General features: G+C 29.6%; 2 protein-coding genes across 3 annotated transcripts; both read right to left on the minus strand.

Annotated features, from left to right (window-relative positions):
* Window positions 1-1,952: 1,952 nt before the first annotated feature.
* On the minus strand, window positions 1,953-3,369 carry LOC149893375 (uncharacterized). The gene has a single exon (XM_090072190.1). The coding sequence runs from the start codon at window positions 3,174-3,176 to the stop codon at window positions 2,403-2,405; it is 774 nt and encodes a 257-aa protein (XP_089928316.1). The 5' UTR covers window positions 3,177-3,369; the 3' UTR covers window positions 1,953-2,402.
* Window positions 3,370-8,646: 5,277 nt separating this feature from the next.
* On the minus strand, window positions 8,647-21,589 carry LOC145187423 (splicing factor Cactin-like). 2 transcript variants are annotated; one of them, XM_090071970.1, is made up of 18 exons: window positions 21,337-21,589; window positions 17,203-17,386; window positions 16,918-17,103; window positions 14,731-14,898; window positions 14,552-14,641; window positions 13,615-13,672; window positions 13,377-13,523; window positions 13,176-13,285; window positions 12,754-12,899; window positions 12,527-12,570; window positions 11,010-11,074; window positions 10,487-10,525; window positions 10,346-10,390; window positions 10,064-10,162; window positions 9,721-9,783; window positions 9,538-9,621; window positions 9,258-9,308; window positions 8,647-9,095 (listed from the first exon to the last, which is right to left on the minus strand). In XM_090071970.1, the coding sequence occupies exons 1-18, from the start codon at window positions 21,486-21,488 to the stop codon at window positions 8,907-8,909; spliced, it is 1,920 nt and encodes a 639-aa protein (XP_089928096.1). In that variant the 5' UTR covers window positions 21,489-21,589; the 3' UTR covers window positions 8,647-8,906. The 2 variants fall into 2 exon arrangements, with proteins under 2 accessions (XP_089928096.1, XP_089928105.1); XM_090071979.1 differs by lacking the exon at window positions 21,337-21,589 and having other exon boundaries at window positions 16,918-17,121; window positions 17,203-17,331.
* Window positions 21,590-22,729: the final 1,140 nt, after the last annotated feature.

The raw sequence follows: 22,729 nt of genomic DNA on the forward strand, positions 1-22,729 counted from the left end.
GTAATTTATATTTCATGTAAATTTTATACTTAAGAAAAAATTCCGAGAGAAATTTACTGGAGACTTCTGCTAAAATAATTTTGTTATAACGAAGGAAAAGTAGTATACAGGAAAAATTCACAAGACCAAGAAAAATTTTTATTGAGCTGCAGTATTTTTATTACGTGAAACTTCACCCACACCTGACATGTTTTGTAAATTTATATTATAATAAAATATTTAAACAAAGAGTATTTATGTAAATAATTATATAATTATATCATAATATATATTGCATTGTGCAATGTAATGTACTGTACTGAGCTTTATGTTAAATTATATCTACATAATGTTAACAACAATCAAAATACAAATTCATACAAAACTAAGAATAAATTTTCTGCAGTCATACGATACATACGTTGTGTTAGTCGGCATGCTGTTTGTAAAATTATGTCAAGTATTTTAAAAAACTTATTTATGTCAAACACCAAAAAAACTTAATTAGCATTTTTCGTAAACTACTATATTTGTAAACAATATCGTACATCATTATAATTAAAGCTAACAACCTGACAATCGTTTAATACAACCGTTTTAACCGCGAAAAACGAATAATTCGATTAACAATCGTTTTTTAATAAAGTGAGGAAAATGGTTTTAATGTTTGAAACATGAAAGCGGGCAATCCGAGGCATCATATTTTAATCGTTTTAATTGACAATTAAATTCAATGTTGCCAACATTTTTAACATGTAAATGCCAAAAGCGTGGATGTAAAATGCCAAAATGATGCTTTCAAATTGTGGCTGTTTCAAAATGATTTCGTCACTTTATTTTGAACAAACTTTATCAAACACAAGACAAAGAACTTTTTACTTCTAAAGAAGCGAATACTATTTCAACATATTTGTGATAGTTTAGTGCTTATTTCAAAATTGGATCAAAAAGCTAATCTTTGTATCGGAAGTCAAATGGTGTTTTTCATGATCTTTTGAAATAATGAGGAGTAAAAATTAGTTTCGACTTTTTTCAAAATATATATTTTTTCAAGAATTTTAATTTTTCTGTGTCGAAATGCCGAAGTAATAAAATGCCATTGGGTCAAAAAAATGATATTTTTTGAAAATTCGGCATCCTGTAATTTAATAAGGAAATGCTGATTTTATTGAGGAGAGCAGAAACATATAAATACTTGGATTCTAAGGCATTTACAGCTGGCTCAAAACATTTACGGACGTTTGAAGTAATTTCATGTATTTATAACATGCGCCAATATTTCTAGCTTCTGTCAATATTAGCATGGATTTTAGGGTTACCTTGCGTCTGGGTGCTCTGCACTGGTGTTTCTACATAGGTAATATTAATTAGTTCAGTGCCTTATAAGAGTTTGGAAAATAGAAAATTTACAATTCGAGGAAAAGAGTTAATAGACGTGGAAAAAGTCCAAATATGTTTGGCGTGAAGAAACAGTTCTCATCAAAATAAAAATGGAGAGATAAAAAACTAGTGTTTTTAAAATCCTTTTACAAGCTATAAATTTTCTTCTTGGAATAATCCCTTTTACATAAAAACTATACTGATAGACCTAGATTAGCTACTAAGGACACTTTGATTCATTGATTAAAAGAAAGGCGATCAAGAATCTACGATTAACTGCCGAAGAATTGAGAAAAACGCAAACGTCATTACTTGGAACAAATTGAGTGAAAAGAAATAAATTAAGAATAAAATGAATGCATTTCAAAATGCGAAGAAAGGATGCATCAAACTGACAGGGAGAGTGTCGGAGAAGCTATTGCAAAACAAAAGTTTTTCTGGGCGGAAAAGGTTCAAAATATTTTGAAAAATAACACTCCACGATTCCGTTTAAACATTTTTACAATTGTTTGCTTTTCGACGACGACACGTTTGTACTGAAGAAGACAGTGAGGGTTTAAGTGACGAGATTAAAAAATTTATTTTTTGAAAAATTTTCTTTCAATGAGTTTAAGAAGTACCATGTAACATTTTATTTCATTAAAATATAAAAAAGGAGAGTAAATTAACAGTATTTGATTTACTAACTCTTCTGAAAAATTGTTTATTTATGGTTTGTTTCAGGTTTTAAAACAAGGTCTTCAATTGTATTTTACTCCCCCACATGGGACTGCATCATATGGCACTGCTTTACATGGGACTATCGTATACAAATAAAAAAAAAAAAAAAAAAAAGCAAAAAAAAAAATCTCCGTATAACTTTCCTATGATATTTTGTAAAAAAATATCATAGGAAGTTTATACAGCGATTATTTCCTCGTCCATTTTTTGTGAAAAGTTCTTTAACGTTTGCGTAAATTAACATTGTTATCATAAAAAATATCCCAGAGCAGACCCCTTAATAACAATTTGGTATATTGAAACCATTTATATCATATGCCAACTCAAATAAACACTTCAGCTGCTTGCAAGTCAAAAGAGGTATTGTTAGACGTGGACAATATGAAATAATCTAAAATTGTTCCATGCTTCAAATCTATTGCTAGTTGGAAAGGTGTCATTATTTGGGTAGCTAAAAACATGTTTGCTGACGCTCGAATTAAAATGTGTACAAAAAGTAGGTTGTTTAAATAAACTGCCACGTGTAGAGGAGAGATACCGTTTGAGTTTACTAAATCGACGTTTTTGTAACATGGAATTAGGTACCGAAGAACTTCTTCGTTTTCTCCCATAACAGCTGCGTGAAGTGGGGCCCAATTTTCTTCCTGAGTCACGCAGTCAACTGAAAAGCCGTTTTTAATCAGGGTTTGTAAACATTTAAGACACCCTTTATAGCATGCTTCATGAACAAGAGACTTAAAGTCTGATTGTCTGAAATCGAGTTCCATTTTTCTGATCATTTGTTCGAGCTTTCCACATTCATCATCTAAAATGCACTTCAAAAATCTCTCGCCAATAAACAAATGATGTTTGTTATGCGAGAAAGGTAAGTATCTTGAGAGCTTCCTCGTGTGGATCATCGTCTCTAAGCTGATTCTTTTAACTGCGATCGGGGATTGAAGAGACGATTCAAAGGTTGATACGGACCTAGACTTGCGTTGATCTTTCGATCTTTTAAAGTTAGACATCATTGGAGAGTTACGGTAAATATGTTTTAAAATGTCATCTTGCTTGTTATTAGACATTCTAAATCTGCAACTTTTCTTTACATTTAGCATAAGAAATATTTTTCCAACAGTTCAACAAATGAATGTTTTGTTTTTTAATGCAAAAATTTTTTAGAAAGTATTTGTCTCCTGGAGTTTCTTTTAAAACAAAGCTTCCTACCGGTCACTAAACGCGTAGTTGAAGTGCGTGACTTTATGAGACGTTAGACAGTTGATTTTATAAATAAAGTTAAAACTTTTTTTTCCAACATTTAGTGCAGCAATCCACGATGCTTGACAGCTACAATTTTTTTCCTTTATTTATGCACAGTCCGCTTTTGAATTAACTGCTTTTACCCCCTAATAATTAGCTAATTGCGTCTTATAACTGCTTTTAGCCGCTTAATATCTTGCAAATTGCGTCTTATTAACTGTCTGTGCTTGCGAATTACGTCTTTTAACTGTCTACACTTGCGAATTACGTCCAGTTAATTTTTTCAGTTAAACGAGTTAACAAGTTTATTGTGTAATAAAAAAAAATCTTTGCAGATTTAAAATGGACATTTTTTAAAAAATGACGTTTCTCGTCTGTCAGTTGTTCCATTAAAATTGTCAGTTCCGGTCATTATCATTAAGTTTAAGCTCGTTTGTATAGTTCAATTTTAAACATATTTTACAATCCTTTAGTGCCTGAAAACGAAATAGAACAATGAATTTAGTAATTCTAATAACGCTATTCTCTGGTTAATGTAAAGTAAGTTTAAGAAGATAATAAAATGAACTAAAAAGTGAGCTGCTTAATTCTTGCGTAAAAATCTTATAAAAATTAAAAGCAATGAGCTGTTTAATTTCTTAATAATTTTTAGTTTATTATATAAAATTTTAGAACTCTGTTAAGACGGTTTTGAAAAAATCTGACATTTTTTAAGTTCCACACTCGATTTTTTCGCTATTTAATCATTCAAATCGTGACAACCTTCGTTTCGAAAAATTACACAAGTTTTAAACAAGAGAAGATTATTTGCTATCGAGTTTAAGAAATGTTTGAAAAATCTATGTACTTATAATCAGGCGCGGATCCAGGAATTTGTAACTGTGTGGCCAAATTTTATTTTCACGGTTTAAATTTCGATAAAAGATTGATATTTCAATACTTTTTCACAGCATTTATTTATTGAATAAAACGTCGGTAACGTATAATAAGAACCGTTGTAGCCATGGCAGGAATCTCTATAGCCAAAATTCGTAAATTACGGCAGACAAATTTAAATTTTAGGGATATTCCTTAAGCGGAAAAACTCAAAACTAACGTGGCTGCCGTTAAATTTAAACTATATGGCCATTGCCAAAATGGCCACCCCTTAGATCCGCGCCTGCTTATAATATTTGTATAAAGTGAAACGCCTATCTTCTTTAAAATAAAGCCAATTAGATATCTGGTGTAAAAATTTAAATTGCACAAATTAAAACGATTTAAATTGCGCAAAAGACATCATGATTCCACTCGAAATTTGTGGAATATTAGCATAAGATGTCGAACTATCAGAGAATATTCGACTTCCAGGTAAAATCCATTGCTGCCTTATAAATAGCAGTGTTTCTCGCCGTCTATCAGGCACCTTTAATAGATATCAGTGTCTCAAATGTCACTCTATGACCCAAAAACCTAATGACCCTGCCGCCAATGACCACGATGATATTTCCAGTGAAAATATTTATCTCATAAAGCTGGACGTTATATTCAACAGTTTTTCTGGAGAGACGTAGCTCTCAAGTAATTTTAACCCATGTTAAATCAAAGCATCACTTGTATAGCAGCAATATTAGAGTTTTCAGAGACAGATGACTTCTTTCAAAAAATGATTGATGGCGCACAGCTTGACTGATATTGTCTGCATTACAACGCCACCTCCATCCATCTTGGTTTTGACTTTATATGTTCAATGTGGATGGTATGTTGGAGATTGAACATTTTACATAGTTTGTTACTAATCGGTGTCTAGCTGCATATTGCACAACAGAGAAATTATCATTGAATTCTGCTAATAAAGATAATATTGAAGTATTCTAAAAAAGATATTCTGTTGCAAGTAAAAGCTTATCAATAATTATGGTACTTGCTCTTGGCCATTTTTCAAAGTGAAGTGAGTAGCGTAAAAAACACGGTTTAAAATAATAGAAGTTTTGACAAGCCTTATAAAGTAGAACGACAAACATAACCATTGTTACAAAATAAGAATAAGGATCCTCTGTTTAAACTACATGAAATAATTGTTAAAACAAATAATAATTTAAAAAAAAAAGATAACTTATAACTTTGTTTAATAATATTTACATTGTCAATTTAGCATTTCCTTCCTACATTTTTTCTTTCGGATATTTTAATAAAATTTTAGAAGGGAAAAAAAGCATTATATGTCAGGATGACATTTGTGGTATAACTGTTTCCTTTTTTTTTCTTTCGAGATTTAAGACGCTAAAGTTATTGCTAGTATGTAGTATGATGTTTATTATGTATTATTGTATTTTATTTTTAGTATATGTTAGACTGTAAGTTGCTACATATTTAAAACTTAAAAAAACAGTTGAATTTTATGAAAAGAACTAGTGTAAAAGTGCTTAGTATTGGCAGTAAAGTTTATGGATGCTAAAACTCTCCTTGAAAAAAAAAGATTTTTTTTGTGCATCTTCAGCGAACGTATACGAAATAGCTTTATCTATTTTCAAGTTTTTCTTTTTTAATGGGGGTTTTTTCCAAGGGGAATAGTGAAGAATGCTCCAATACAATCTCCTATCAATCATTTTAATAGTTAAGGATTGATAGGAGATTGTATTATAGCATACTTTATTTTATCATTATTTTCAATTTCAGTAAAATTGCACCTCTTAAATCTCACCTCAATTAAATGACCTACTGCATACTCTATAACACGTGCAACACAAAGCGGATAACTGTCGTCAAATCTTTTAAGTATTTAGTCTGTCACATCAATAATCACCGGAAGTTCAGCAAAGAGTTTTTACATCGTCATTGCAACTGGTCAGGCAGAGTGTAGAGTTTTAGTACAACAAGATGAATGGTTTTTCAATTGTCTGAATTAATTTTTGATGAAAACTTTGATATGGGTTTTAAAATTTCGAAAGCCTTTTAATCGTACTATTTTCGTCTTGAGTTGGCTTCAGGTTGTAAACTGAACTATCACTGAGTGACGTTGTTTCCAAACAGCCTTCAAGGTCCAGAACTAATTACAACTGCCTAAATTCTAAGTTCCACCTTTGTCAGCAGACGCTGAGCTAGCTTTACACAATTAAAATTTTCTTTAATTGTAATATCTTTTTATATAGTTGTTGCGTTCGCAGAAAATACATCCATTTTTTAATATACTTGTAGCGTTCGTAGAATGGCTAAAATGATCTAAACCATTCATTTTCTTAGAGATATTTTACCTTCCGGGCATTGCCTCTAATGGTTGTGTGACAACAAAGTGAACTTGATGATAAACAGACCATAATTCATTGTTGACCTCTTTGCTGATGCGTATTCTTTTCACAACATTATACTCACCATCAGTTGTTCAACATTTTTTTTACTTTATCTGATTTTTTCAAATCCTTGACCAAACCCTCTTTTTTTTTGCAACTAGCTCTCCTGTTTGTTTTTTACGCTAAAAGACTCTAATATTAATTATAAATCTCTTAAGCTAAAGAGCGTTGTTGACATGACAAGTAAGTGATTGGAAAGCAATGTTGCTTTTTGATGTCCATGTGTCAGTTATAAAGCCTATTTCATCAATAACTTCTTTGTCCATGTCAAACATTTTCTTCAACCTGTCTGATGTTGTTTTATACATCTTTGGTATTGAGCGAGACATTTTTGTTTCTATGAAGAATTTTATATTGAATGACAAAAATATCCGAGCCATCTTTTTTTAATTAATCAGTTGGCTTTTTGTTAATTAATTTTAATCAATTAACAAAAAGCCAATTGCTACTTGTATGGGTTAGATAAAATATTATTATAATTTACATTTAAATTTTGTGAAGTAATAAAAAAGAATATGTATAACAATAACAAATATAAAATTGATATAAAACAAGTTGTAATTCTAAATTTTTAGGTTATTCAGCTACTTTTTTATAAATACTATGAATAAATTTAGAAATACCGACTGCCAGAGACATCTATGAACAAAATTTATCCCGTTAAACAAGAAACTCGTTTGTCGATAAATTCTCGTTTTTAAGAATCTCGTTACTTATAGGAAATGAAGCCAATCATAGTCAAACCCCCAAATAAGAATATTATCTTTTAGTATAAAAAAAGTCACTTACTGAGTTGAATCTTGATAGTATTGAATTAACTTTTTATTCTAGGTAATCTTTAAAGTTTTGACAAACACTGCAGAATGAGCTTTATAACGAAGCCTACTCCTTACCCATCATTTTTTGAGCCAGCTTCGCTATCAATCATTTTTAAATTAATGATTACTTCCTTTGAAAAGACCTTGAGTTCTTTCTTAATCCTGGTGACCAACTCCTCCATGGTATTGCATGGGGAATTATTGGTCTGTCTTTTAATTGTGCATCACACCAAAAATTCCACAAGATTTAAGCTCGGTGAGTTTGGGGGCCAAAATAATACTAATGTAGTTACAAAAAATTCTCACTCAGCCAGTTTTTCGATTTTTTCGATGCATGGCATAGTGCCGAGACATATGGCCGTTCAGCAGTACCCTTTCGTACCCACGGCGATGTATTCACCTGTAAGTCCTTGGAGAAGAAGTAGAGTGGGAGACGTCACCCTCTACTTAAATGATTCCAAAGACCAAGACAGGGGCTGGAATCTTTGTTTGTATGACTATTGCTGACGTTGGCTTGCTATGTGACGTTAACTTGCTATTGGCTTGCCAAGGCACATCCTTGGGGTATATAGCAAGCCAACGGTTATTCTGATTGTTATTTTTTTGGTCCTTGCGAAAATTCTTTTCATTAAAGAACAGATCATGCACGGCTGCAAGGGATGTTTTAATTTGTTGAGCGGTTTACCAGAGTTCTTTAGCCTTTTCGTTTTACAGCTGGCCCTTTCTTACTCTGTATGACTTATACCTTATGTCCTTTTCCAGACAGGTCTTAATCATTGATTCAGGACTTCCCAAGTCACAGGAATTGATGTTATTGGCTTACCAGGGTCAATCTCAATCATTTTTTGGACTTTTGCTACGAAGTCAGGAGTTCTGACACAATCAGACCGTTGCTTGTAAGTTGATCTCTTAGCTATGGCTTCATAGTCACCTTGAGATTCTCTAAGTTCCCTTCTCACCCTCCAAACTCAACTTTTGTCTAATTTTACGAACTCTGCAATACTGGAATTGTCATGTCCGGCGTGAATTTTCATTCTCCACGATTGTGTGAATCGAAGCTTTACTTTTTGAAGCTATTCTTAAAAAAATTATTTCACGAACAAAATTTTAAATATATCGCCAAAAAAAAAAAAAAATTTTGTCATGCAGGCTTCAAGCAGCTTGAATTAACAAATGGGTTGTTAAATACCGCGCACACTGTATTATGAAATGTATAATGTACAAATTTATACATATTGTTACGTAATAAAAAAAAAAGTATATAAATAAACACGGAGATGTTTTCGTGAAAATTATATTAAAATACTTTTTCTTAAATATGGAAAAAAAAAAATAAAAGCTCTTTGTGTTTTTTTTACATTTTAGGCTTTTTATATTTATTCATCAGATTATCAAAATTTACGACAAAAGATGAGCCTCGATCGCAGAAATGAGATTCGTTTTACCTTCGGTAACGATAACGTTTGAAATGAAAGTATAGCTGAAATATATTGTTATAAAATTGACATCGAAAACCATGCCTGTTTGAACACTCCCACTCACGGTCCACAACTTTAAAAGCGATATCTTCGTAAGGTGGTCCAGCTTTAAAGCGAAGTATGCAGAAATCTTCGTCATCTTCGCATTGAGTCTAAAAAAAAACAACTCGATTAGTTTCTGCTTATAATGAAATTTGATATACATACATGCATACATACATACATATAGATCGTTACTTAATCATACATACAGATCGTGATTAAGGTCATTTTTGTAATTGAAAACAAATCATTTGCAAAGAAACAAAACTCACCAATGTATATTCAGGAGTAATCGTTTTATCGATTAAATCAGGATAGAATATCTAGAACACGATTTGTTTAGTAAAACTCAATACCTTCAAATACCAATACATACTCAAACAGATTGTGAACGCACGAACACGAAACACGTAGCTCAAATGTAAAAGATTGCATTTAAATAAATTTACTACAAATGCGTTAATTTTTTTCTAGTCACCCTTAAAAAAAAGAGAATAATTTATCCGTTGCTCTTGTTTAATTTTAACTGCTGGAGATCAAATAAAATCTTACATTGAATTTATAGCCTTGTACGACTTTTGGTGGCGGATTATCCTGGTCATAATGCGTTTGATTGTATTTGTTCCACTCATAGCCCTGTTAATAATTTTAAAATAGTCTCTTTTTAGAGCGTTCAAACAATTTAACAATAAATAAAAAATGTCTGAAACGATGGACAAACATTTTATATATTACCGTATGAACGCGGTTGAAAAATCTAGGTTTTCTGGGTTTGTATTTATCTGACCAAAGGTATGTCTAAAAAACAGTCAACAACATATATCGACAGGCACTCGCGACAAAATAATAAAATACAGAACAATCTTTGTAATTCGAATTTTATGGGGAAAAATAAAAGTTCGAGAAATTTTCGAATTATAGAAAGCTCACTTTTCTCGAGCGCTTTTCAAGGTGACTTTACACGTTATTCAAATAAAGGAAGTTTTCGAATGAAGGAGATTCGAATTGGAGAGATGTACTGTATTTAAATTTAAAGAATCTCATAGACTAGGGCCACAATAAACCAACAGCGTTTTACCGATGGTGTTTTTATTGCAACAGGTGCATTAAACGCTTCTTCGTTTTCATTCATTCCTCTCAACACTTCAGTATTGAACATGTTATCAGCTTCCTCTTCCTAATAAAAAAATCCAGAAACTTCATTTTTTTTGTGTCGTTTAATTGCTGGATTACGTACAATTTATTTGCATACAATTACTGGTAATTCTTACACAGCCAAACATAGATGCAAACAGGTTTACTTAATTTTTTTGTTTTTTCATACAAAAAGTTCATTTTTGAAAGAATTAAGAGTACAAACCTCTTGAACTGTTGAACCTGCTTTCACTTGACCCCGCAGATAAATCTAGAAAAAAAGATTCTGTTCATGCAAACAGTTCCTCAAAAATTTAATGCAAAAAAAGCAGACCAGTAAATAAACAATTTAAGTTCTAAAGCTTACCAATTTATGTAAATCCCCAGTGGAATCCACCCATTTATCCTAAATAAAACATAATTGAATAATTCAAATTTATTCCCTTAAAAATACTTTAATAAATTTTTAACAAATTTCCAACTAAGCATAGGTTAATTTGTTTATGAATTGGTTAGAAGATACTGCAATTTAAATATTGATATATTTTACAACCTTACTCATGGTAAACAGATTCTATGACTAGATCTGCCTTTTTTTTGTGTTTTTATTATAAATTGCTTTAACATTTTTTGTTTGCTATTAAAATAATTTCTGAAAACATAAAAAATAAATTCCATCTTCATTTGGATTTATATAAGCTGGAAAAAAGGAACAACCAAGATATGCTTTAATTCTTTATCTCTATCTTTATCTATATGATTTAACTCTTTAACTCACATGAAATTTATACTAATTTTAAAAGTATATTTTTAGCAAAGCTCAAAAATATCCTTTCATAGACATTACAAGAAATTGTATCAACAAAACACTACAAAATATTTTTTCTTACTTCATCAATTTCATTGAAAGGGATGAGAGTTGGCTCGTAATCACAATCATTGTACAACTCAATTGCTAAAAGCAATAAGAAAATCATGAGTAAACTAAAAAATATCTTTGAATGCATAAGAAATTTATGCTTTTTTTTCTTTTTAATCTATTTCATATATTTAAAACAAAATAAGCCTTTTTTGTTTTTCTTGAAGATTTTAGAATAACCAACTAGGTTATTTTTCAAATTTACATTTTTTTTTATTTGAAAAAGAATGTTTATCTTATATTGCGGGAGAAGAAATCTTATCTTTTTAAAATCAAATCATTGAACTATTTTTCAATATAATTGAGAGATTGAAAATACTCAAAAACAAATAACTCAACAACAGAAACAAACATTATTCAAAAGGACTGATGTTTGGTGAATATAGGAGGAATAATATCTAATTAAGTGCTTTTAATAATTTTTGTCTTTTTTATGCCCAAACTTATTATTTATTGCTAATAAAATTTAGTCATGTTCCAGCAGCTCATAATACACTAAACTCTTTAGATTATACCTAATACACAACACAATTTTAAACCTATAGATATCTATCTACAATTTGTGTTGATAAGTTTGAACCATTTTACACATTCCTTTTTGCACTTAAGGCCATCATAGTGCTTATAAGATGCTTTTAAGCAACACCAGCCAGCCATTCTAAAACATGTTTCAATAATTGAGTGAGTTTACCCCACCATAGTCTCTATAGTCTTAAATACATAATGAAAACTTTGAAATTGCTGATTTTTAACCATAATATAACAACTGGCATGAAGCCAAATAACTTCTCATCATTGTATGGCAACATTTTTTTTTTATCAAAAAGAGCAATTAATTGTGTAGCTGGTTCAAACAGTTTTTGATGGCTGTCACAAATAACAAACCTAACTGCTTTCCTGGTCTATAAATAAATTTCTATTTTTAATTGCCTCCTAAAACTACTTCATAATTTTTATCTTCATTTTGCCTCACTAGCCCATATCAATCTATATTGAATATTCACTTGAAATACACCAATTTTTATCAAATATTCAGTCAGCATGTAACATGATAAACTAATAAAAATATGTTAAGCATGTAATGCTTAGCCTGTTTCAAACATGTTTACATGATAACAACATTCTTTTAGTTCTATACAGCTTATGCAAAACTTAAACCAACTACTATAATATAAAAATGGTTTCTGTTTAAAATAAAAGTAAAGGTTTACAAAAAAAGCAATACATATTAGTTTTGTTAATTCACATTTTACACTTTAATTAATACATGGAAACAGTATGTGAGTTTATTCACATCAAGTAGTGTTTAAGTATTTACATCAAGTAGTGTTTAAGTATTTACAAGTCACTAACTGTTAAAACTTTATCAACTAATTTTTGCTAAGAATTATCTAAGAATATAAAAAAGACTACACCTACCATAATCAATCAACACAGCTGAATATTCTTTGTTAAATAAAACTAGTCAGTCTTATGAACTTATCATACCTTTTTGGCGGAGTTCTGCAGCTGAGAGTCTTTGAATCTCTGCCCTTAAAGGATAATTATTGAAATTGCTTTTAGATTTTTTATAACTATGAAAAATGGAAATTTATAAATTCTTGTAAAAAAACAAGTAAATTAATGATTGGCAAATTGGTTTTTTAAATTTTCAAAAAGTATTACAGTCTCATGTAAAACTTAAACTTAGAAAGTTTAATTTTTCAAACAAATACTTTTCAAAGCCATCTTCTTCAGCAACATCCTCTGATTTGGAGGCATCTTTTTCTTCTTTTTTTTTTGACTCATAAAGATTTTTTTCTGCAACATCATCATCAACTTTGCTTTGAGGAGGAGGAACTTCCACAGGAGCAACTGTTGACTAAATCAAAGATGGGAAGATTAACAAGGTATCTATCCTTTATCAAAATATATATTTTTAACCCAACAGCTATTAAAAAATTGAATCATCAAATCCTAAAAGAACATAAGGCATTGTTTACAATTCTTTATAATTATATCGTAGAAATCATAAACTAAAATTCTAATTTAATTGAATCTACAATGGACTGAAACATAGACAAACAGAAAAAGAAAAATAGACAAACAGAAAAAGAAAAATAGACATAAAGAAAAAGGAAAGAAGAGAAATACTAACTTCCATCTTAAGTTCATTAAGTTTCTTCTTAAGAAAATTTTGATGACGCTCTTTAAGCCTAGTTTTTGCCATCACTCCTTTCAACTGATTAAGTAAGGATTCCCAGTAGCCTAAAATAAATTATTTGAAATAAACAAATGAATCTAGAGATTGAATCTAGAGATTGCTTTCAATAAGATAACTTAAGGATGAATTACAGACCAACATCAATTGATCCTCCCGCATTAATTTTTTGTTTAATCTGATTCTGCAATGCACAGAGTTGAGCATATGTCTTTCCATGAAATATTGTATAAACATCACTCTGAACTGATGAGTTTATGACATCACGACGTGTGCTTGTAGAGTCTAGAGAATTGTAAAAGAAAAATGTTGATCACCTCAATAGCATATACATTACTATTACTACAATAAATATAGAAAAATTTTAATAAAAAACCTTCATTGCGTTTCTTAATAAGCTTTTGCAGCTCATCTTTAACAACAATTGTAATATCCTAAATCAAAAGAGAGGGAATCATAATTAATGGCTAAAAGTGTTTATATAAATACTTTTAACTATACATTTAACACCTTTCTTCAGAGAACTGTTTTTGTTTTTCAAAATTTTATTTTAAAGAAAAAAATACTCATGCTGTAAAGTAGATCTTTAGATATTTTTTCAGTTAAGCTTGTTTTTAATATCAATTACATGGTTATAAGCTTTGTGAAGACAATTATCCAATATAGCTAAAAAATGCAATCAAATTTAGTATCTTATTAAGGAATTTTTTTTTTATTTAACTGATATGTTATTATCAAGACTGAAAACATTCCAACAGCGCCTGTTAAGTTTGTTTAATTTAGTAGTGGCTTTTAAAGTTCACAAACTTTTAAGAACTCTTATGCTTTCTACTAAAAACTTCAGAGCAATTTATTTGTATATGCAGTGTACAAATACAGAATGTTTCACAGGCATTACCCAAATGAGTTTACTAAAGAATAAGTCAATTTGTTCCTCAGCAAACACAATATTACAAGGCCAGCCACATAACCAGGTTTTTTTTTGTAGTTTTATATTTAATTTCCAGGTTATGCTCAAATAAAGCTAAAAGTTCAGTGTTTATTTGAGCTTATATACAAGTAGAATTTTTGATAGTAAAAAACTAAATATTAATTAATTTTTTGTTAGTAAATATCTTAGAACTCAAACATTAAAACTTCTTAATTTTTAAATTTAAAGTGTTTATAAAATGAAAGAGATTTACAACTTATAGTTAGAGTATAATTTAAAGAATTATAAGCATAATTGATAGAAAAACAATTAACTTAATGTGCTTTTTTTATTTTGATTATTATAAAATACTTTATTTTGGATATTTAATTTCACCACAAACCTCCCAAAACTCTTTGTTCTTTGCATCATCAATGGTCATATAAATTTTAATATCTTCAATTACATCTTCTAAATCATCTATAGACAAGCCCTAAAAAAATCAAAGCATGTTCAGATATCATACTTGTTGCATTCATTTTACAATATTACAAGAATATTTGGACTTAATAATGGACTTACTACAAGAGCAGCATATGGCTCATGCATTTGAATTTCTAAATCATCTTCATTTGGATTTATATAAGCTGCAAGTAAATCAATTGGCTTAGCTCGACCATCACGAATTCTAATAGATGAGCGTAGACGTGCTTGATGCAAATGGAATTCATCTTCTTGTTTTGTCCACCCCTTTAAAAAAAATTTCTTATCTGATTCCTCATCAACAAACCGATATGTAAAAGTCTATTAGATAAAACATTTGCTGTTGATTGTACGATGTGCAGTGTTTTACTTTCTGCTTTAACATGAAATTCTCAAAAACTTTTCATACCCATGCTCAATATAATTATGAGAATTCATAAAACAATAAAAATATTTTAACTGTTTTCTGCACGTTCTGGGGAATCTGATATATGTGTATAAAGATACCGAAAACTGGGATACCTGTTTATTTTCTAAAAGATCCAAATATAAGTATTTCGGTATTTTAATAGTTGTTTTTTAAACCTTTTTTTTGGAAAAATATTTGTGTTCTTTGTTTATATTTCTCAATAATTAGTTTATAATAAAATTTTTAATTAATTCAAACTTACATTTATTGCACCATCATAATTAAAACTATGAATATACAAAAAGTTGACAAATACAAAAAATTAAGTTGCAGTCATTTATGCTCTATTTAGAACAGAAACAACTGATAATAGAAACAGCATCTTGAATGAATAAAAACTCAAACATGAAAACTATGGTGTTTTTGAGGAAAATGATAATTCATATGAGATTACAAAGTACAGGGACCAAAGACACAGATATAACACATAATTAAATTGGTCCTCCAATAAAATTAGTAAAAAAATACAAAACTATTTAAACCTACACCATTAAAATATGAGGTACTGGAGAATTATGTAAATCTCAAATTTGGCAAAGAATATTGTGTAGATGGAGCACCCTTATTAGAAATCTTCAAATGCTTCCACAATTTAAAATCAAGCATACTAGCATCAATTTTTAAACAGTTTCAGCTACTAATTCAGCATTTTTGCTGGTAAAATTAGCAGCTGAGTCATTTTGTCACAAGGACACCATCTTAATCTCTGCAGATACAACTAAATTACGCTTGACAGGCTAAATAAAATTTGCTTCTCAAACATAAATTTAAATCTAAAAGAAGAATGGAGTTGTACAATCTAATTTGCTACCTGCATAAAGCTCTTGTAGATGATAGTAAATATACAAAAACCTAATAAATCTCAATTTTTCCAGCTGCATCAAAAATGAGTATTCTCAATTCACTATTAGGTTTTGTAAATCAAGAAGGACTTGGGAATCAAAGTACAATTCTTGAAGACAAGGAAATTTAGAGATGAGTGAAGTTGTGATTGATAAAACAGTAAACAGATAAAACCTGAGAAATTAATGAAAAAAAAAATCATATGAGGTAATTTACAAATGAACTATAAGGTTGTTAGGAAACAACCAGAATGTGCTGGAGATGTGTTCAAGCGCCTAAAAAAGGAAATAAGGCTATTTAAAGATTAAGGGGTGCAAGGAAAATAACTTTTCAATAACTCAGTTGAATATCAATGATACATCAACAGCAGATCATTTATACCTAATGGAAATAAACAAGCACAACAAAACGTTGAACATTAATTCACTAAAAGCATGGTAGAAACAATTTACATTCAATAAACAAAGCAGAGTAGAAGAATGCTTCAATGTATGTAGTTTTAGGAATAATTAATAATATAGCTTCAAACGTTTTGGATGTATTTTATGTATATTGATACTATTTATATTCTTGTATACTATATAAGTTAAAAGGTTTGTAAATTAACATTAGTTGATCAATTCTGGCCTTGTTAAATCCACTTCTCAGCAACTATACAATATACTATTTACTAAGTATTAAAGAAAAGATAAAGAATACATTTAAGTTAAAAAATAATTAATTTTAGAATATTATTCTTTTAGACAAAATTATGTTTGATGGTATTTATGTCAAGTGTAGTAATATCAAAAACAATTTATCAATTTTTTTTAATGAAAATTTCAAAGTTTTGATTCTACAAGTTTTTGTCTCATCAAAAATATCAATAGTCAAAAATAATTTGAACAGTCTTTTAAAATATTTTTAAAAAAGTCTTTTGTTAAAGTAAAAATGCACCAATATTATAAAGCAGTAAAATGAATCAAAGAACATACTGAGAATAAAGCAGCTTCTTTTTCTCTCTGAATTAGTTGCATTTCATCTTCTCGTGCTTGCTTTTCTGCTTCTCGCTCTTGTCGCCGCTTTTTTACTTTCTCCAGTTCAATGCGCATTTCCTCCTGCTTTTCTTTTTGGCGCTTTCTAGATTCAACTTCTCCTTTTATACCTTCGCTCTCAAATTTCTAGATAATTTAGATAACCTTTTGATGTAGCTTATGTATTATTGCTGAATTTAGAATAAACTTTTTAAATGTGTGAGAAAATATTCAAATGCAACTCACTTTTTCCCAAACAAAACTTTCTGTTAAATGACTGTCTCCAAATGGATTATTTGTGTCAGTATAGCCTAGATCACCAACCCCTAACTTCTCCTTCATTCTTTGTAACTTTGCCTCTTTTTTATTTATTCGACGTATTCGTTTTTCTTCTGCAGTTTCACTAGCTTTATATAGCTCCTTTCGACGTCTGCAATGAATAAATAAGTTCAAAAATCATAAAAGTTAAAAAGTTTAAAAATGATTGTGAGGAGAGTTAAGGACACATGATAATTTTGAATAATTCTTGATAATTATTCAAAACTATCATGTGTCTTTAACTCAAAAATTATCATGCAAGAATTATCATGCAAGTCATTGAAATAAAATTTGTAAACTTTAAAAAAACATAGACATCAGATTTGGAGAGCACATAACTAACTTAAAACTGCTTGCCAGGATCTAAAGGATTTTTTTCATAAATAAAGTTTTATAATTTTTCATTATTCTTTAAACTTTTAACAAGATCAAGCCTTGTAATGATACATTGATGCAATATATTAAGGGAGCATATTCTTAGTCATACAAAAACACAAAATTTCTGACAATATTTCCAACCATATTTACTCATTATACCATTTCCCAATTTTTTTAAGTTTTTGCCTGTTGAACACATTTTCTTCTATTTCAACAGCATTTATACAGCTTAACGATCATGTAAGACTTTACTGTACACATGCTTATGGTGCTGTTAGTTTTCTATTTCTTTTATAAATTAATATACTTTTGTAAGCAGTGAATTAGTGTAACTCTAAATGTGCAGTAAAAATAAGACTATTTTTAGTACCACTTGTGTTTTACAGTGTCCAACAAAAAAAAAGCTTAGGTAAACTCTCAAAAAATTACAACAAAAAAGAATGACAATCAAATATTCTTTACAATATATATATATATTTAATACTATTTAAGGAAGAAATAATTCATTTCAATAGTGTATCTTTAATATTCTAGAAATATCTTTGGGCAAACTACAACCACATGTTTATGTCATTTTATTATTTATCAATTAGAGCTTGACATGTCGAATTCCGGACAAATTTTTGGCGAGTTGTGAAAAAAGATTTTTATTGTGAGTGAAAACATAATCCTGAATTATTTTTCTTGCTTCAATTGTCACTTTTTCTATCAAAGCACGTAAGTCGAACAATGCGCCAGACAACTCAAAAAAAGATAAGAAAACAACTCACTGAGTTTGAAAAGGGCCAAATTGTGGCATGGCATGAAAGTGAATACACTGACCATGAAATTGGAAAAAAATTGAATCGATGGTGCACTACAATTCGAAGATTTTTGTTCAAGTATTATTTGACGGGAAGTTTTAAACGCAAAGAAGGGAGCGGAAGAAAGGGTAAAACAACTGCCAGAGAGGACAGATTAATTATAAGAGAGGTTCGAAAGAATAGAAAGATAACAGCGGCTGAAATAAAGAGGAATTTTAAACTGGATGTTGACGAACGGACGGTTCTTCGAAGGATCCATTCTATCGGGAAATTTAAATCTTACTGGAGCGTTAAAAAACCAATTACTTCTGAAAGTAACCAGAAAAAAAGACTTCAACGGGCAAAGCAATATCAGAATTGGACAATCGAACAATGGAAAAATGGTTTATAGAGTAATGAGTCACCATTTTGTTTGCACTTCAGTGGACGGTCGCGTGTTTGGCGGTTACATAATGAACATTACAATCCATTAGTAACACAGCGAACAGTAAAGCACGATAAAAAAGTAAATGTATGGGGATGTTTTACTTCATCGGGTGTTGGTTGTTTGTATAAAATTCTTGGTATTATGGACAGTAAAATGTACAAACAAATCTTAATTCATCAACTGATACCTGGTGCAAATGAGCTCTTTAAAGATAAAAGTTGGGTCTTTCAGCAAGATAATGACCCAAAACATACGGCAAAAATGTGAAAAATTATTTGAAGAACAAAAAATTAGTGGTTCTTTCTTGGCCAGCTCAAAGTCCTGATCTGAACCCTATCGAGAATCTCTGGAGTATATTGGATCATGGAATCAAGACAAGAGCTCCATAAAACGAAGAAGAGTTGTTTCAAATTCTTCAAAATCAATGGAAGAACATTTCTGGGGAACTCTTACAATCACTTGTTGAGAGTATGCCTCGTTGGTGCAAGGCAGTGATCAAAAGCCGTGGCTTCACCACAAACTATTAGTTTGGTCTATTTCGTTATTTCAATAAAAATTCTCAAATTTTCATCATTTTTTTCTTGCTTTTTTTCTAAGAATCAATGCACCAAATAAAAATTTTTTGTTTATTTTTTTCTATATCAGTTGTAGAAATTTAGTTGAGTTCTCTTGCATGTCTATTTAAACTTTTTTTTTGTCGGACACTGTATATTACAGGGTTAATTTTACTAGGTCTGTTAAAAAGTATTCTAAAAATCAGCCACCAAAACATGCTCCATCTTCAACTGAATGTTGTTAAGGTAAAATGAGTTCTATGCTCATTACAGAACATTTCTTAATTTTATTTGAATGCATCAGTTTTAATTATATCTATAGAATTTTCCATAAAGCAAGAAAGCACAACGCTTTTGCATAAGTCAAAAATGAAACTTAATAATCATATTTGCCACTACTTATTTATCAATTCACTATTGAATAGAACGCAAGGATAAAAAAGTATGGATTGAGCCTTCTTAAGCACACCCATCACTTATGACTGTTTTGCAAAATTGAATGCTGAAAATAAAGTCTACAAAAACAGCCACATTTTGGTAAATAAACTTGCTTCTTTAATGACACACTGAACTCCTTGCTCAAGACAAATCATCATCAGACCACCTCTGAGTTAGCAAGCAAACTTGGATGTTCATAAATGACTATTGTTAACTCCTGTACAGGAAAGAAAAAAGGAGATTCCACATGAACTATAGTTTATGAATTTAAAAATCCAATAAGCCACTATTTGAACATCCTTGATTTTTGACAGATCTAAAAGCACTAAAGTTACAAAACTTTAGTACATAACATGATGTAAATTATTTCCATTCCTAACTTCACAATTTTTTTCTCAGGTTTATTTCTTTAACACAACTTTCAAAATATAAAGTGTCCATCTTATTAATACTTTGTATGCAATAACTTGACTGTACTTGTTATGATTGTTTCAATCTGAAGGTTTTCTATTAACAGCATCTGTAAAAAATTGCATTTTAATAATAGGTACTTTAAAATTAGTGTTCTTATGCACGTTTTCGGATCACCATAGCTAACTGATCAATTAACTCTTACTCCTGTTTTACTGCTACTTTTGTATTTTTCTGAGGCATTCTAGGTATAATAAATATGCAACAAAAAGTCCTTTCTTTACAGTGATTTTGTCCCTTTATTAGCTTAATGCAACGAAGTGTTCACAGCCTGCATTACAAGTTAGGTGGTTTTTTTTAAATCACAAAGGCTATGGACAATTTTTAAGAGAAGTTCTCTATATCATTTATTCACCTGCTAAGCTGTTATAGTTTAAAAGATGGCTATTTTTTGCATTTTTATGACTATTTTTCTTCTGCCATTTTTTTTTTTTTTAATTGTGTAAGTTGTTGCAAATATTAAAAGTTGTGCAGTAGATCATTATAAATAGAAAATTGTTTTAGAAAATATGATATTTCAAAGAAACTTACAATAAAGTAACTAAACTCTGATGTTTATTTATGATATTTGAATTCAGAAATACTTTCTGTGTTTCCTTTCACATTAAAAGTGACAAATGACATATGTATAAACTTGCTAAAACAAATTATGCATAAAGAGTCTAAAAATTACTATCACATTACTATAGTAAAATCAACTTGAATAAGAAACTACTGCACTTACTTTGTTGAGAACTATGAAACAACTATTTGACGTATTAGTTTACAGTTTAACACAAATAACCAAACTTCCTAAATTTTAGGTCTCTATTTACTAAATTTTGGGAGTTGTTTAGATATTATAGATGATTGTATTTGAAGATTTAAAAGAATTTTACAACAAAAATGAATGCAGATAAATTTCATTTGAAATTGTAATTAAAAGTGTGTAGAGAATAAAGAAAAGTGGTTTTGAAAACGATAATTATTTAAATTTAACTTAGGATCATACTTCTGTTCATTTTTTATCCTTTCCAATTCTTCTTCATATGGTATTCGCTTCTCATATTTCTCTTCATTTTCATAAGACAGATGATTTCGTGACTTTTTTGATTTTTTATCATTTTCTCTTGGTGATTTTGAACTGTGTTTGCTTTTGCCCATTTTTATATATGTATACACTGAAAAAAGGATTTAAAAAAATGTATCACGATTTTAAGGTCTGTTTATATTAACTTAATTGGCTCAGACTTTAGCGAGAGATCTGCACAATTACATTTAGCTATTAAACAGGGCGCCAAAACAAACTAAATAATAAACTTCTGATAAATTTAAAAAAACTTTCTGATTGGTATGAACCAATCACAAAATAATTTTTCTTTATTGTTAATCAGAATAAAACATTTTTATTGCTCAGACTATTTTCCCTTAGTCATTAGTAAAGTATACTGATTCCCTATATCCTACACCTCTATGGTAATATACAAAGTTGTTTTGTAGTAATTTGACCTCTAAGTTCAAAAATGTCAAAATAATGCACCAAAAATCTGAATACTTTTCTTATTCATATTTTTTCTCAAAAAATAAAAAAATGATTTTTTTATGACATTACCGTCTCGAAATGTGAAAACGAAACTCGTATTGGAAAAACTATTAGTTTCAAACCAAATTGGAATCCAAACCTTTCTTGATTTTTAAACTACCCAGCAAGCACACAACGTTGAAACAACGTTAAAATAACGTTGATCAACGTCGATCAACGTTATTTCAACGTTGTTTCAACGTTGTGTGCTTGCTGGGTATATGATAAATGTTAAATTTCTACATTTATTTTAATTGAATGTAAAACTAGAAATAGAAAAAATGGTTTTTGTATAGTATGTTTTTTGTTGCTCTTTTTTTAATTTCTTAAACATTGATTGATTTGAGCATGTGGTCACAGAGGTCGAATTGTTTTTTTGAATAAAATATGGCTACTGCGAATTGACTTTATTGCCATGCAAAAATAATCGAGCGACCTCTCTGATTACTTGCTTTAAAATCATTTTTACTACTGTGAGTTTTATACAAAAATTGGCTAAATTCTGTGTAATAAAAGGAAATACCGTAACTCAATAAAATACGGTAAATAAAGATTCAGTCTCAGGAATCTCTGTTTTCATTTTACTAAGTTTTACCTTTCGATGGCTTTTATAAATTATCAAAATGATACTTTCACTTTTTGTCAACTTTTAATACATGTGTTCCCCCTAGGGATATTTTCTTAAGAGTGTTTGAATATCTTTTGGAGGATGCAGATAATTTTATTAAAGGTTTAGCACAGGAGGAACGTGATAACAATTATATTACTTGTGTGTGAGATGATAGTCAAAGTAAGTAATTTGAGTTTTAGAATGCAGCAATTA

This window comes from Hydra viridissima, unplaced genomic scaffold (assembly GCF_058129835.1).
Source record: "Hydra viridissima isolate aposymbiotic clone 2 unplaced genomic scaffold, HvirCarnegie_v1 scaffold_1, whole genome shotgun sequence".
Taxonomy (NCBI): Eukaryota; Metazoa; Cnidaria; class Hydrozoa; order Anthoathecata; family Hydridae; genus Hydra; species Hydra viridissima.

Excerpts from the sequence above, each read along its gene's own strand:
- LOC149893375 (XM_090072190.1), bottom strand. The coding sequence starts at position 3,176 with ATGCTAAATGTAAAGAAAAGTTGCAGATTTAGAATGTCTAATAACAAG.
- LOC145187423 (XM_090071970.1), bottom strand. The coding sequence starts at position 21,488 with ATGGGCAAAAGCAAACACAGTTCAAAATCACCAAGAGAAAATGATAAA. Across the intron at positions 11,075-12,526 it reads TGCAGAACTCCGCCAAAAAG|CAATTGAGTTGTACAATGAT; the intron begins GTATGATAAGTT and ends TATTGCTTTTAG. Across the intron at positions 10,391-10,486 it reads CTGGGGATTTACATAAATTG|ATTTATCTGCGGGGTCAAGT; the intron begins GTAAGCTTTAGA and ends CTTTTTTTCTAG.